Below are 16,845 nucleotides of genomic sequence, written 5' to 3' on the forward strand. Positions count from 1 at the left end.
GACACTCCACTACTAGGCCACTGAGCTGGTTTTAATAGTACTTAATTGTGTATATATATATATATATATACTGTTCAGAGAAACATTCAGTCCACTTTCACACATGCAAAATATCTTTCCTCTTGTATTTTTCTCTTCCAAAAACAGAGTTTGTACCACTTATAGATGAGCCGTTTTGCACACGTCTCCAAAGCTGTGGTTAACTGATTGGGGTTTTTTTTGTAGTATTTTTTTTTTGTAAGGGGAGTGGTTAGAATAGAAAGAGTCTAAATTGGACAGAAAGCATGTCCTTTAACTGTGAGAGTAATTCTTCAGTCCCTGCAGGGATTAATCAGAGAGTGTGCACAGCTCCCTTTCATTACATCGGAGGGTAACAACACAGTAGGCCCACCATAACCCTTTCTGGATCTATACGCAATGGGCAAACAACTCCCCCTCCACCCTCGGCCTCTAAATCCACCAATTAACCTACATGCATCTACTAGTTGGAGAGTATGTGAGAGAGCCATTAAACATAGCCCACAAGTAATACTGCAGCATTGGTGCAGATCATATACACTCTAAAACACTCAACACTCAATCAACTGGAGATAAAAGATACAACCGCTCAGTGGTCAGACATAAATTGATGTTGCAGGCAGACTATAATGATGAAATTCCATTGCATTGGCAAAGTAGTCTAGATTTTAAATCAGGGGTGTCTAAAGTAATTTTGACAGATTGTTAGCCCTCTCACAATTGATTTTCAACCAAGAAAAACATCCCATGTGAAAAGATCTCCCTGTTTTCAACAATCCCAGAGGTCCTTACGGGCCTCCTGGACTCTCAGGAGGTGGCCAAGAATCGGTCTACACCAAAAGCAAGGTAAGAATCTTAAAGTGAACTCCACCTTGTACCTCAGGTGCAGAGAGATGGAAGCATCCAAACAATGTTGGAGTTAATAATAAAAGATGTGAAGCTCCTCTCGAATCTTAACCACACAAATACATCCACCATCCATCCATTTTCTACTCCGCATCCAGATAAAACAAAGTCTATCCCTGCTTTCTCACTTAATCGTGGACAAATATTAATCATTCACAACTCTGGACAATTTCAATCAACCTTTTTTGGAATGGCGGAAGAAGCTAACAAAGGTGGAGGATACACAATCTCCACACAGGATTACCGAAGCTGAGATCCAATACACAGACTGAATAAATTATTGTGATTATATTATAAATATGCTAAACTTGCTCATCTGGCTTGCAGTTTCACTTGGAGTTGAGCGGAGCCTTTTCAAATTTTAGTTCTCTGGTTTTTACACTCACGTTTATTTTTAATTCAATAATGTAAAACATTTCATCCATTGAAATAGTTGAATGTCCTGTTCAAATACATGTGTGAAAGCGAGAAGGCCAGAGTTATAGCGCTCTTTGTGCTTCAAGCAACTATGCACACATTCATTGCAGATGCAGGCAGTTGGCAAACAAGAGACATGACTGTTTGTCTTTATATCACCAATATACATGTTTTATCACACATGTACTGCACATGCTGGGTGTCTAATACAGGGGTGTCTGAAATAATGGCCCGGGGGCCATCTGTGGCACGCCATTCATTTTTCCGCGTCTCGCAGCAGATACGAAGAAATGACGGTCAGTTAATAAAAGGCCAGCCAGTTTAAAAAAAAAAAAAATTAAGTCTGGAGATGGTCAGAGTCAGAAGGGAGGATGTCAAAAACATAGGCCCCACTACTACTAATAAATTGGTTCAACCTATACACTGTGGAGTTTTTCTAGATATGCCAAGATATGGATTATTATATACATATTAATCCTATACAAATAACACAAGTTCTCTGTATAACACAGTGGAGAAAAAAGATGTTTGAACTTGAGAATAGTTTTCTCTACCTAATACTCATACAAATACATCTAAAATAAACTCTGAAAGCTCATAATTGACTCATTAATTGACATTGACATTTTTCGTATTATAGTTAATTTTAGTTGTTTTTTAAAATAAATGTACTCTTCAATAATTTAGGCATTTTAATTTTTATTATTCTTTCTTTCTTTGTTTCTTTCTTAACCAAAAAAGAAAAAAAAGACACTGGAGACGTTAAAGATGTTTGCTTTGTCATGGGCCCCTTTGCCACTCACCCAAACCACAAGGAAACGCTTTGTCACATTTTGCCAAAAGCAGAAGTTACTTGATCATATACTAGATTATGTAGACTGCATTGGTAATGAAGAATTAAAATTCTAGCACGGGGTCACCAATTCCAGTCCTCGCAGTCCAATATTTAATCATTCGAGTCGGATGTGTTGCAGCAAGGAAACGGATCAAACATTCAGGACCGGAATTGATGATCCCTCTTCTAGAGGAACTCCAACACCTTATCTGATTTGGCATTCATGAAAATGATGTCACATAATCCCAATGTGTGGTGTTAATTGTCAATGGGGAAATGTTGTGAGGACAAATAACAAACGTGCAATTCCATTGAAAGCTGAAAATGAGATGGGATAGGCTCCAGCTGATGCATCAAGACAAGCTCCTGAAATGGGTGGATGAAAAAGTGTGTTCTGATATTTTGTCAACTCCACTTTGAGGCCCCTTACTGCTTCTTCTCTCTCCACGTTGCCTTATTTGACACTACAAATAGCAGAAAGAAATCAATAAACATGTTGCACACACTGATATATGTACATTAGAATCTGAGGCAGTGCTCTGTAATGGACATTAAGTGTTTAATGTCTGTCGGGCAAAGGAAAAGGTGAGGGTGGAGGATGGCGGCGGATGTTTCTCGTCAACTCCAGCTGTCCTGCAACATATGTAAGTCCTTAAATTTGGTGAAAAGAACACACAAACCTCTTATTAGTTCCCCTTCCATGCACTCGAACCGACGAGAAACAAAAGGGTGTAAACGTTGTTTAAGCTACGCGGTTTAAATTGAATTCATACACGTACAATTCCTTCACACGAAGCCCATTTTAAGATAAATATTGAATATTTATAGACACTAAAAAAGGTCTGGGGCTCATTCAAGCAGCAAAGCAGGACTTGAATAATACCGTAAAAATATTTTTAGTGTTGAAGGGGTATGCTTGGGCAGCTGTCACGACCTGTTATAATAATGCGTGTTCCTTTATTTTTAGCAAGGTTGTGTTTATTTAACAGATGTGTGATGTAATGTTTGAGTTCCCCTCTTTAGGGGATACACTTTGTTTATGTCGCTTTAACATGCAGGTTTTTAGCACTTGGGTTGCCTTTAAACACAAACTGCCTTCCGCTTGCTGTTACAGATGGCCCTAAGTGTTCTGACCACATTATGAATATTGAATGAATGTTTAGGAGCTGTAGATCCATATGGTTTTATAGATTAATTTCAAAAGTGACATAACAATGGTTGTGGTAAAGTACCAAAAGGGCATTTGTGTTCAAATAAATGAATGTATGAATTAATGATTGATTGATTGAATGAATGAATGAATGAATGAATGAATGAATGAATGAATGAATGAATGAATGAATGAATGAATGAATGAATGAATGAACTCTAAAGGCCTGTGCGCCTTCATCTGACCTCACATTGTACTTTGCTGCCCTCTTCTGGCAAGAACCTTGAAGAATAACAATTACGTTCCTTTATTTCTGTACACACGACTACAATTTATACTGTATTTTCGATTAGTATGTTAATATCAACGCAGCCTTCTTCTTCAATTTACATAAACATTTTATGGCAAATTATATGAGATTTTAAGATTGAAGGTTGGCTTATTTAGTATTTTGCTCTGACTTGGCTGAACAGACGCCCTGCTTAATTGCTCAATGTCTGTATTTGATGTATGTATACAAACTTCGGTTTATGATCTCGGCACTTCGGCCACAATAAAACACTGCTTGGTCTAACTATCAGCAATAAGAACTATATAGCGGAGCAGTTACAGGGGGCTGTAATTTTACTTTCACTCTGTGCAGACCTTTAGCCCCCTTCAACTTTAATCAAACTTACTTCCTCCACCTCTGGAAAAAGTAAATCACACCTCTTGACTGAGTCATATGATGCAGGTTCAAAAGCTCTGGTAAAAAAGTGGAAAGATAACAATTGACACCTGCGACTTCTGAATTTTTTACGACATTATAAGATGTGATATTATTTTGTACCAGCATCAGTAAATTCTTTATAATCACTCACCAGCGAAATTGAATTCTCTTTTTATTGTATTTACTTTCTACACGCGGTGGATATAAAAAGTCTACACACCACTGTTCAAATGCTGGGTTTACATACAGTAAAAAAGAGACCAAGATAAAAGTCATTGCAAAACGTTTTTCAGTTTTAAAGTATCTTTAAAGGTGAAGTAAAAATCCACAACTGAAATCATGTGATTACGCAAGTGTGCGCAACCACTTATAATTGGGATGTGGCTATGCTCACCATTAATCTGTCACATTCAAAATGAAGAAATGACATTCTGCCATCCAATAATGCATGCTGCAAATTTAACTACTAACTTTTATTGTTTGTTGCTTGTAGTCAACGGACTTTCATTGGTGTAGCGCTTTTCTACCTTTGGTACTCAAAAGCGCTGTCAGACTGTCTGTGTCTCAGTTACCTACTGATGACACAGTATCAGGAGCAACTGGGGGGTTCAGTATTTTGCTCAAGGACACTCTGACATGGTCACAACGGCCAGGTAACGAACACCCAATCTCTGGGTTGGGAGACAACAACTCTACCACTGAACCATGTCACCGCCGCCCCCAGTAGTGTACTGCAAGGCATCAAACTGAAACTTGTTTGGAAAATGTTTATCCATAACACAATTGTCAGTATGATGCAAACTAGACTACCCCAAAAAGACTGTTTTTTGATACCGTTCCCATTTGGATCTCAGTATAAGGTCAGGTCAATGCACTCTCGTCGCTAAGAAAAGCAGGCCAGGTGCGTCTCAGGTAAGGCATGACGTCATCATGGTACTTTTGAACTCCTCGGCTGTAAATCTATAAAGGTGTGTACTCGCTGCTCAGGTAGCCGATCATTGTGAGTGTTTGTGTGTGTGTGCATGTGTGTGTGAAGTCTGAGTGGAGGGAAAAGAAAAAGCAAAGACGTTGTTGGAAATACACACCTAAAATGCTCCAGGAGGTTTGAGTGGTTTACCTGCGAGAGGCTGCTGGTTGCCAGCATGTACCCGAACTCCCAGCCGGCCAAACTAACGGCCCAGATGCTGCCTATCAACAGTCAGTACATGACGCCTACGTATGACTTCACCAGCTACCATCACATGTCAGGAGTCACTGACACATCCGCAAGTGCCTGGAATCCCATTTACCGTGAGGAGTACCCCTTCAGCTTCCCGGGATCGAGCCCCAGCGCCGGGCAGGTGAACTTCAACTCAGCAGAACTGAGCAGCGTGTCCACCGCCCCTGGAGGAGGAGGTCTCAACCCCTACAACCTTTTCTCCAGTCACGACCCCTTTTGCCGGAGGAGACCCAATGAGCCGGTCAAGGTCTCGGCACCTGCTGGTAGGACTACTTTCTTTATATTAATATAATAATATATTATATTTTATACATACATATACATATATATATATATATATATATATATATATATATATATATATATATATATATAGTATAATTATTTATTTTTTTACATATATCAAATATGATATATTATTATATTTAATATACGTGGGTGTGTGCGTGGGTGTGTGCATGGGTGTGCGTGCATGCGTGCGTGTATGTGTGTTTGTGTGTGTGTGTGATCTGTCTCAACTTATTTTACCGACTAAATTGAGTTTTCAACAAATTAGGTGAAATTGAATGATTTTCCACGCCACCCAGGGTGTAAATCACTGAACGAGATGTACTTTAAATTACAAATACAAACAAACAGAGCTGAGTATTATACCCGTAAAGGTGGAATTTTAGCTTACAACCAGTGCGTCATGGAACATTAATTTGCCATGCGAGATCATCAGGAGTGCCGCCAAATAATGTAACTTTGTTCTTGTATTTGTGGCAGCGACATATAGCAGACTGGCCAAAGAACAACAATCTCTTCCACTAGATAACAACTGACCTGTGTGCACAGTATAATCTTTTTGTGACGGTGGTGTGGCATGAAATTTGTGCTTTAGATGTATCAAAAAAACACTCAAGTGTATGCAGCATATTTATTCCTTATGAGGTTCCAAAATTGAACTCGAAATTTGGGAGGAGCTGCAACATACGTACGTACATCAAGAGTGCTCACATTTCCCACACTCAAGTGTTACACAAACCCCCTTGTTGCAGAAGACTCACTTGCCCCACAAGTAGAAAAAGGAAATCAGTCAAATATACTGATGGCGCTGTGATAAATTGTGTATTTATATTCAGATTACAAATCTGCATTGTCACTAAACTGAAGTAACTTGAAAGCAAATGTACTTTTAATAAGTCACTATCGACACTGTTTTTGTTTTCTCCATTTTGAAAATGATTTCTGGTTTGTGCAATATGTGTGGTGTCACAGAGCAACAATTCTGAAGAGAAGGGTGAAAAAGGAAAACATTTTTATTTTATTTTTTTAAATGCTATGTGAAATGGCTTTCTATTAACACCTTAACAAGTAAAAATAACTGGCATTTGTATGCGGATTTTTTGTGCCTGTTTGAAGTTGCCCTCGTAAAGAGTGCCTTTCAAACTAGTTCCTGCTAACTTCTAGTTTAAATTACAGCACTGGAATATAGATATATATAAATATAGCACCTTGGATATGCATACATTGAAAAAAGGGAACAATGTGGACATGTAAAAATAATGAAAATGTGTGAAGATAGGACGTATTTCGCCACTTTTCTGTGTCATTTTATGCACGACAACAACATTCAATAAAAATGCGTACTTTTTTTAGTCTGTGTGGCACAAATAAATGATACAATTGTGTACAAAAAAGCATCAGTAAAAAAATTTTGATAGTGTACCTTTCTGACACAAATAGATAACTACTACATGCCGCTTTATCCACCTGGCCAATATTAAGCATGCAGTCTGTGCAAAGTTCTATGATAGTAGAAATTACTCACTTTTCAAGACTCAAGGCTTGAGGCTGGGACTAACCAATGCTTGTTTTCATGCACAATTTCGACATACACGCGTAGAGTTAAGTCAGAGTGACTGCACACACGCACGCACACACGCATCCATCAAGCTTTTGGCCTCTCCCTTCCGCAAGCCTTTACGGGATGTCAATGCAAAGCTAACAAAGCCGGCGCTGCAGGCTGCTAAGGGTCGTTCCCCACCCTTTCTGTCCACCGGGCAGGTGAGATAATGCGGCTTAGGGCTGTGTGCAGACCCTCGGGCCTCACTCATGTCTGCGTGTCCCACGTACCCGTTTGCTCTACTTTGATCGATGTCGTCACACAGTCAACAAGATTTCCCGATCAATAACTGACTCACCCATTTCTGTGAATGTGTGTGTCAATGAATAGCTGCCTGTGTAAACAAGTGGGTAAAAGGCTCACAGAGATAAGGAAAAGCCCTGCCGCAACGCACTGGAGAGTCTTTCCATTAGATATCGTTAAGTTTGATTAATTGAACTGATGGGCCTTTAAGTGGCGCCTGAACTTGAACATGGCACCAGACAAAACTCTCAATGTCGAAATAGTCATCTATTTGGCTACACCATGTGTGACTCACTCCAGGCATAAGGAGACTGTGTATGTTTGTCTTTTGTGTATTCTGTAAATGAAATGAAATAAGAGGCACTTAAGAGAAATATAAGAGGTTAAACTAGAAAATTAACATCCTAGAGTGCTGTTTGTATGTCTTTTATTGACCCACATTTCATTTTAGAATCTGACTTTTATATTTAATACTGAGTACACTGTAAATAAACACACTTGATTTAATAATAAACCAAAATAAACATATCTCGCAACACATTTGATGGTTGTTTTTTGGAATACAGTAGTGAATAGTGAATAGTGAATCCACGCTGTTATCAAAATCCATAAAAATATACCACAAGATGGTGTCAAACAATATTTAGACGTAGCTTTGTCCCAAACAAACATTTCACAAATAGTGAGTTTTTTTAGGCTCACCAAAAAAGAAAAAAAAAAAAAAAAAAAAATGGTGAGTAGGCAACTTTGAAAATGTCCAAGTTCACTGTCATTTCCTTCCTAATTTTTTTTAAATGACTGTGACATGTCTGCCTCACATTTTGGAGGTTCAAAGCTCAAATTTTGGCTTTCCCTGTTCTTATGTGGATTTTCTCGACATCAATGCTAGACACACTGGATTGGATTGTCTTTATGTGTAATTGTGAATAAAGAGTTGTTTGCCCAATGAATACTATGTGCCCTGTGATTAGCTGCTGACCTGCTCAGAGTGAAAATTCCCTGGAATAGGCTCCGGCTCAACTATAACTCTAACGACAGAACACACTATAGAAAGTGGATGGATGGACCTATGGGGCACAAATGATTGTTCACAAATCCTGCTTAGCAACAGATGACAGCAAAGGAAGTGTTTGTCACTATTATTATATATTTGTTACAGAGTAGAGCTTTGAAATCAGAATTACATGAAAACAATACAGTCCTGTTCGAGAGTAATTCCTTGCACTGATTCATTTGCCATACGTGACAAAAATGATTGGCCTGGCAACTACAACGTGATGGGGAAAAATAATCTATTTTTCATTATGGTGAATGATTGGACTTTTGTATTTTGCAGGAGGGAAGACTCGCACAAAGGAAAAATACAGGGTGGTGTACACGGACCACCAGCGCCAGGAACTGGAGAACGAGTTTCAGTTCAACCGCTACATCACAATGAGGCGCAAGTCTGAGCTCTCCATGGCACTGAACCTCTCTGAAAGACAGGTGAGAGCCTGGGGCTCAGTAGGAATTTGTCATATTCTTACTCGGCTTTCTTTTTTTTTTTGGTTTCTGAATTATTTCAATTTCAAGCACTTATTCTACAATTGTGTAAACGTTGGAAGTACAACATTATAATATAAAAACAAGAGCTAAAAAGGCTATACTAAATCAGAGGTTTTTGTGTTGCTTTTTTTCCAGCACTTAAATTTTGAAATAAATCTTTAAAATCATTTGACACAATTAGATGAATGCGGTAAGGCGGATGCAATTGCATTAATCATCTACTTCGATTAGATTTGTTCACTTAATAAACACTTGGAGTCTTTCAAGCGGTCACCTTCACGAAGACAAGTTCACAAAATTCTACTCAACAAGTGTGGTGTAAAAATACAAAATCAGTAAATCATAAAACATATTACAATGATAACAAAAAAAAATCTGTGGCCTTATCACTGCACTTTTCATGTTTCATGTAACAACATGTAAACATGTCGACTGCACTTCACAAGCACTGAATTTATCAAGGCTTTATCAAGGGCAACCGACGGCTCTGTTTTGTCTGTTCACAACAATTCTTGCTTTTTTTCTACATTTACCAGGTGAAGATCTGGTTTCAGAACAGACGTGCCAAAGAACGGAAGATACACCGGAAGAAGCTGCAAGATTCACAGCAGCCCTCCACGTCTACTTGCACCCCACCCGTGCCCACAGGGTCCAGTGATGGTCACAATGTCCCAAGCCCAGGCAGCAATATTCTGTCTAACGCCATGTCGGAGGAATACAAGATGGAGTTCATATAACTGGGAAGATTTTTTTTTTTTTACAGGATGCGAGAAGAGATCAGTTAAATGGTGACATGATGAACTGTGAGCCATTTACAAGAAGGGCATTAGTCTCAAATGAACTATTTTTGACAACTTTAATCTGTGAATGTGAATCACTCCACAGATACTGTTAGAACCGAGAATTAATAGATCCAAATGGTCACAATGAAGAAAAATGTTCAAATTGACACTGTTGGGATTTGTTCAGATATTTTGAAGAGTCTGTGCAGTAAAGACTTTCTTTTGTTTACTATGCTTGAAATACTATATGTAACAATGTGAATTGCACTTGAGCACAGGAGGGAGTAATTCCATGTAAAAACAGACTTGGTAATTATTTTGAGACAAGTAAAATGATATTTTTTATATCCTGGAAACAGAAAGAAAGAAGTGAGAAAGAATGTTCTGTTTGTCACAAGTAGGAAAAGAGTGAGAAAAGCAACCACATGTTTCGTTTTTCATAGCTCTGATTATATCGCAAGTTTAGAAAGTTTGGGCTTGTAGTGAATGTAGACAAAATGCGTTGTTTTGAAGGTGGAAAAAAAACATTCTAATCAGTGACTCTGTAGGAAAGGTGAAAGGTTTCATGCTAATACAAGTATTTGATAGACAACAGCCACATCCTGACGAGCAGTCGCAAATTGCTCAACAGCATGTGACACATGAGTGAGTGGCCTTTACACTTCCACAAACATACACACACACACACACACACACACACACACGCACACACACACGCATACACGCACACATGATTTAAAGTTAAAAAAAGAGAAATCACAGACTTTTTTGCTTCTTTGTTTGTTTTTGTTTTTTTATTTTTGTTTGTTTGTTGTATTATTAAGTACTGTACAAGTAAGTCTGCTGCAGTCTCCTTTCGGACGTCTTCTCGTCTTTTGGTTCAAAAAACAGAAGGAAAGGTTTCAAAAGACCAATGAGGCATTTTGCTGTTGGACTGTCTAGTGAAAAGAGTCAAAGTGTTTCTGTCATTTTTAATAAAAAAAAATACATACTATATATATATATATGTTTGGCTGAGTAGTATACAAGATTATTGCAATTATTTGTTTTGGATTCTTTAGCGCGATTGATGCATGTTCCATAATGTAATTCCTAGCGAATCACAAAGTGCGATACTTGTGATCTTCGAGTTTCCTCAAGTGCTACATAAAATAATCACCGAGTAAAATGTTCCAATTTTGCATGTCATGTTACAGAGGCTTTCTTTTTTATTTCAATTCAGAATAGCACGTGCTAAGAATAGTTCAGTTGTATTTAACTTTTAAGTTCAATACGTTTGCATTTAATCCATTTTATGATCAATACATAGGATTACAATTATTAGTAATTTAAAACTGGGTTACTTTGGTGCTTCGGAGCCAAAATGCCAAGGACTTTTTGTTATTTTACTTTTTTACTCTAGAAATTATTGAAGTATTTAAGGCATGCTACTAAGCATGGGAGTTCCTGTTTTTACTAACAAAGAAGTCTATTGTCAGAGAAAAATAATATATAAAAACTCCATTTAATTGAAACTTTGTGGAAAGAAATCTGTGTCATTCAGGAAGATTGAACTACTTTAAATGAGGCTAGAACAATTCTCAGTCTTAAAAATATTTTATTTACTTCCTATCACATAAAACATTTTAGAGATTTTCAGAATAAAATGGTTTGGGTTGCAACATGAAGTCAAAAGCCTCCAAAGTATTTATATAAAGATTTAGGCTACATCGAAATATAATATCTTGAGCCACGAGTTTGGGTTTATAGTTTTATATCTTCGGCATGGTAGGGTCTGATCACATGAATGTGTCATAATAAACGGTTGAATTATCTAAATGCCTTTCATTCTAAGTTTTTACTTTTTTGCAAAATAAAAGTTGTCCATATTGCGAGGGTAAGAGAATACTGAATAATTTGGTGGATTCAACCCAACGCCTAAAATGAAGATAAATGGCACAGAACTGTTGGAGGTGCTTTATGACACTTGCGTGGCGTTATCAATTATTTGCTCGGTAGATTATGTCCGTCAAAAGTTCAACTACGTTTTAAGGGGAGCGTTCAGTTAAAAATAATCTCAGGTGGGTGTTTGAGGACATAAACATGTTTGATGGGCCTGTGAATCAGCTAAACGGTTGACCAAGATTGTCGAACTTTGACCCCAAACAACCAAACCACATTAATCATAGTCAAAAAGTTGAAGTCAATGAACGGTGTTTTTGTCAGAGTCATTTAAAAAAAGAAAGAAGGTTTGTATTATTTGTTACATGTTGTTATACACGTTGTATAAGACCTTATCTGTACATAGAAAATGGGTCATGTTGCAAAGGGTGAAACACGGTTAAAGAAGTCATGCCTATCATGCCATAGAGAGCAAAGGTTTGACCACACCCATGACCAAAAGCAGAAAGGACTTGTTCACATACTTGAAAATTTCCCTCATCATTCTCCACAATGTTCACTGCAAGTTGCTTTTTTGTAGAAATTTAATCATTGTGCCGAGACTTATAATAAGGAAATACTGTTGATTAGAGCAGTTTAGCGCTAACAAAAGATGTCGTGGAAAAAAAGCCTGGGAGATCTGGGAGTTTGATGACAGGAAAGTAACCCTTTCTGGTTAGGACACATCCTGGAACAAATCCCAGCTAGAATATATCCACTGTAGAAACTAATATTCACTTTGAACAAGAATGTCATATCTTACAATCCATATTCCAAACTTTATAAAAATTCTTCCATAAAGAATGAAAAGTTCAATAACTCTCATTAAATATGTTATAGACCTTTTGGTGTTGTAACAAACACCTCAGCCATGTACTCTTGAGTTATTGTAAAACAACAACACGAAAAGAAAAATCACCTGTCCCTTCGGACTTGGGCATAAGTACTATCGTTATTCACCACTACAGTTCGACGAGGTCGCTCTGAGAACCTCACTTGGCCATACTCCACCATCACGTCTTCTATCTCTTCGTTTGCCCTCTTTGGCTGATGATTGATCCTGACATTAGCGTACGTCAGTTCCTCTTCATCTTTGATCAAAGGCAGAAAATTGAGACTAAATGAAAACTTGAGTAAAAGAATTGCATTCAAACTACAAATTGGCAAAATGCGTACCTTCAATACTGCTTTGCTTTTTCTTCTGCTTGTAGACAACCGCCAAGCTGATCATTAGGAGGATGAACAGAGCTGAGAGAACGCCCCCCATTATGAGCAAATAATTGTTGCTTTGGTTGCTCTTGGATCCATCGATGAAGGTGTCACAGAGAGTTTCATTGATTTCAGGCAACCACTCAGATATGAGAGTCCCATTGGAAGTGCAGTTAATGAACACTATAAGTAAACAAAAACAAAAACATCAACAACCACCAAACTGTATTTAGCATCACTATATGAATGTGTTCATTCTCACCACAAGACACAAAGACTTCTTTTTGGATTTCACTGACGTTGTTTTTGACAGAGCAGACTAACTGTCCTGATATGGATTGTTTCAGGGTGATGTTGTTTGCCTGAACATCTCCTGAGAGAAGATCAGAGTCTTGCAGTGGTTTTTTGTTGAGGCTCCAGCTGTATTGAAGATTATCCCCTCCCTTGGGCAAGCAAGTCACCGGTTGCTTTCCTTGGAACTGACACTTTGAGACCAGATGGACCGAGATTACAGGATCTGAGACAAACATACAAATGTAAATGTCAATACTGGCATAAAGCGGCTCACTGGTTCCCATTGTCATATAAATTGGAAGTGATCTTAATGGGAGACAAGCCCGGGATTAAAGTGTACATAATTTTCGACCATCAGTTCTTTGGACCGCTTACTCTGTTGAGTCATTGGAAGCTGGAGTGTCTCCCAGCTGACTTTAGGCATAGACAAAAATGGTTAAACATATCTATTTATTTTTATATCGCAACAGTTGGCATGAGAGACTACCAAACAGTCCAAACAAAAGACTAAAATTTGTTTGGAAAGAAATGTCTTCCAGAAAAGTTGCATCAAGCAAACATTGTCGTTAAGAAAAGAAAGAAAGTTCCTGTTTTAGAAGGGTGCAGGCAGAGTCCACACAAACATTTGCATAATGATCTACACACGTGTTGTTACTACAATCTGACATATTTAGAGCATTTTTGCCAAGAATAGAAATCCAATATTGTCTGATAAACCTCTATCCTAAAAGACTGAATTCACTTAAGGGTGTAATTTTTATAGTGGTATTTACACTATACCAGTGTTTGCACGTGTACAAATTAAATTAAAAAATACAAAAATTGTTATTCACCTTCAATGACTAATTGCAGTGTCCGATTCTGAATTTCCGCTCCCGATGCGTTAAAGATATTAAGAGTATAGTTTCCACTATCATTTCTCATTAGGTTTTTTATCTTCAGCCTCCCATTGTTTTGGGTGAAGCTAATTTTTTCAGGTAATATAATCTGAATCTCGTTCTGTCTGACTCTAAGTAAGGTGGCTATTCCGTGCACCCAGTTATAAGCAGTTGTGGCTTTGTCCACCAAACTGAGGACTATTTCACCACCCAGTGGTCCGTAACACAGAGCTCTTTCTCTTCTGCCATCACAGGGCGTATCCATACCTACAAAAGAATAATTAAACAAGTTATCACATAAAAAGGTTTTTAAAAAGGCAAACTTCAAAGTGATTGACAATTCATTTTGCTACTCTGTTTTTTTAATGAGTTGGTAAAACAAATGTTTGAAGAGGACAACATTAATGTTTGTAGAATTCGAAGGTCTAGTTAACTATTTTTGTTTTCTTAATTGTTGTGAAAATAATATAAATTGATTTATAGTGTTTTGGGAAGAGATCTTACAAACAATAATTCCAGCCAGAACAAATAAGTTGGCTGTAACTGGAACATTTTACGTGTGCATCTGAGCTTTAAGTGTATCATAATATATGAATCATTTTATTGATATCGATTTTACTTTCAGTTAAAATTAATTGCTGATTTATTTATAAAGACATTTTCTTCAACTGAATTTCTACTGTTCCAAAAAGATTGCAGATTTTTGCAGAGAAATGGAAATGAGGCGAACAAGCTTAAAGGTAAAAACATCATTTCATTATTGCTGCAGATATTGTCGTTAAGAGTGAAATGCCTCACCTTGAGAAAGTGCAAATAGCCACACCACGAGTCCAGCTGTAGCTTTCATATCTTTGACAACGCACTCAGATGCCTCTGAAGGGATGTGAGAAAGAGTATCGAGCAGTTTTTGCATTTGTTCTTTTCATGGCAGAGAGGAAAGGGAAGTTGTACTTCTTGTTTTATCAACATTACGACTTAAGGCCTTCTGATGGAAATCCCTCCAGCTCAAAAGGAGAAAACGACGTCAAGTAACGTTTAAGGAGCCGCTTTACGCCGAAATGTTACATAGAGCAGCCATATACAGACCAGGTTTTCGCTTTTTTTCTCTTTCCTTTCTATTTTACCCATTTTGTTCATGACCTCTAATTAAGTATTTTTTTAATGTGAACTTGGTTGGTTGATCTGTTTTGATATGAAATGATATACACATAAATTAACAATACAAAAATGATGACTAATGTATTTATCCCAATCAATTCAATCCACTGTTCACTTTAGACTACTGCTGGAAACGCACTTTCCTTCCCATTCACATTTAGACTGTGGCTCCCTCAGCTGGCAAGACAGTGCAGAAACAAATACAGTACTGTAAATGGACGCATTTATCAAGGCAGGGCAATTGAGAACTGATTCTCATTTTCAATGCTGACCTGGCTGAATGTGAAAAGCTAAGCAAATGAACAAACACTGACACAGGCATCGTGACAACTAAGCAATGCTCTGGAGTTTTCTTTGGATTTCTCTTAATAATAACAAGCCTGCTGTATTTATATTGCGGGTAGGGATGGGAATTGAGAACCGGTTCTCCCGCAGCAAGATCGTAAAGGTACATTAGCGCAATCCAACAAACCCACCAGTAGTAAAGAGGCAGGGTAACAACACAACAAAAACAACATGGTGAACATATCGTATTAATCTTCACCCAGAACAATGATTTTATTCCCCAAATGAAAACACGTGTATCTTAGTAAGTATTTCCCCACTGCAATTTCCCGATACACTTGTATGCATGGCTCCGAGATCTTTTCCTCTTCCAACTCTTTCTAAATAACGCCCTTTCAGGGTTAACGTGATTCCCAAAATCCACATAAAGTCAAGGCTTAGCTGCATTTTGTAAACTACAAAAAAATTAGAAAAAAAATCATAGAGCATTGTCATAATCTGTCTTTAAAAATACATTATTTATAGTGGAATATATCGTATTTCAGTTTTAGTTCATTGCTCTTGAAGGAATGAGGTAGAAATACAAAAAGTCCTGCCTCGCTACAAAAACAGATATGCTCAAACCTCATTGAATAAAGTACATAAGCAGACAAGTATATTCACATATTAAATAAATAAAAGAAACATTTGAAGCATATAATTATACCTACACACCAAATCAATAAAGAAGACATAACTAGACATTTTTGATAAGTGGTGATGAGAAAGGTTTTTATAACTTTATGATCTGATATATATATTTCTGAGGACTTTGAAATAACAAATGACTTTTTATATATTGCCTAAATACCTTAATGACCCTTAAGGAACTGTGGAATGCATGCCTGATGTTTTTTCTCTGAATCATGGACACGGCCAGAGTCGTCTTGACCGTTCAGTACTTGATTGTATCTTATGTTTTGACTAATGCTAGACGCCAGTTTTTGATTACTACTGAACGCTCTGCACAGAGGGAAATAGTTTGCCTAACAAAGCAAAGATACGGTTGAATGCGGTACGACAGTGTATGTCCAAGATTGGAGAAGAATGTTCACAGGAAGGTCACGTGGAGATAAAACCAGTGGGTGCCAGAAGGAGCCACCCGAGAACTCGGCCAAAGATGGTCGCCAAGGCCGAGAGACGGGATGGAAGACAACAGCCCCCTCCACACACACACACCAACAGCCCCCCACCAACACACCGAATCGCCCATAACCAGCACCACTCCCATGGAAGCAGACTCTCCTTCGAACTTGCCCCACCCCGAAGACTCATCGCCCATCAATCCCAGCCCACAATGTGCTACTGAATATAAAACTGATCTAACAACCTTGGACTTTGCCTTTTCTG

At 37.9% G+C, this 16,845-nt stretch overlaps 2 protein-coding genes across 2 annotated transcripts; one reads left to right on the plus strand and one right to left on the minus strand.

Annotated features, from left to right (window-relative positions):
* The first annotated feature begins 5,047 nt into the window (after positions 1-5,047).
* Positions 5,048-10,868, plus strand: LOC148404467 (homeobox protein CDX-1-like). Its single transcript, XM_088383249.1, has 3 exons — positions 5,048-5,517; positions 8,722-8,870; positions 9,467-10,868. Exons 1-3 carry the CDS (start codon positions 5,178-5,180, stop codon positions 9,665-9,667), a joined length of 690 nt encoding a protein of 229 aa, XP_088239375.1. The 5' UTR covers positions 5,048-5,177; the 3' UTR covers positions 9,668-10,868.
* A 249-nt stretch (positions 10,869-11,117) lies between these two features.
* On the minus strand, positions 11,118-16,766 carry LOC148404468 (T-cell surface antigen CD2-like). The gene is made up of 5 exons (XM_088383229.1): positions 14,812-16,766; positions 13,969-14,280; positions 13,104-13,358; positions 12,809-13,024; positions 11,118-12,723 (listed from the first exon to the last, which is right to left on the minus strand). Exons 1-5 carry the CDS (start codon positions 14,924-14,926, stop codon positions 12,548-12,550), a joined length of 1,074 nt encoding a protein of 357 aa, XP_088239355.1. The 5' UTR covers positions 14,927-16,766; the 3' UTR covers positions 11,118-12,547.
* Between the last annotated feature and the right edge of the window lie 79 nt (positions 16,767-16,845).

Source organism: Syngnathus floridae, chromosome 1 (genome assembly GCF_059516105.1).
Source record: "Syngnathus floridae isolate MCC-2025c chromosome 1, RoL_Sflo_1.0, whole genome shotgun sequence".
Lineage (NCBI taxonomy): Eukaryota > Metazoa > Chordata > Actinopteri > Syngnathiformes > Syngnathidae > Syngnathus > Syngnathus floridae.

Bases quoted from the DNA above. Each gene is read 5' to 3' on its own strand.
- LOC148404467 (XM_088383249.1), top strand. From the start codon at position 5,178: ATGTACCCGAACTCCCAGCCGGCCAAACTAACGGCCCAGATGCTGCCT. The intron at 5,518-8,721 runs GTAGGACTACTT...TGTATTTTGCAG, and splicing joins CAAGGTCTCGGCACCTGCTG to GAGGGAAGACTCGCACAAAG. The intron at 8,871-9,466 runs GTGAGAGCCTGG...TACATTTACCAG, and splicing joins TGAACCTCTCTGAAAGACAG to GTGAAGATCTGGTTTCAGAA.
- LOC148404468 (XM_088383229.1), bottom strand. From the start codon at position 14,926: ATGCAAAAACTGCTCGATACTCTTTCTCACATCCCTTCAGAGGCATCT. The intron at 13,359-13,968 runs GTGAATAACAAT...TGTTTGTCTCAG, and splicing joins ACTGCAATTAGTCATTGAAG to ATCCTGTAATCTCGGTCCAT. The intron at 12,724-12,808 runs GTACGCATTTTG...CTTTGATCAAAG, and splicing joins AAAGCAAAGCAGTATTGAAG to ATGAAGAGGAACTGACGTAC.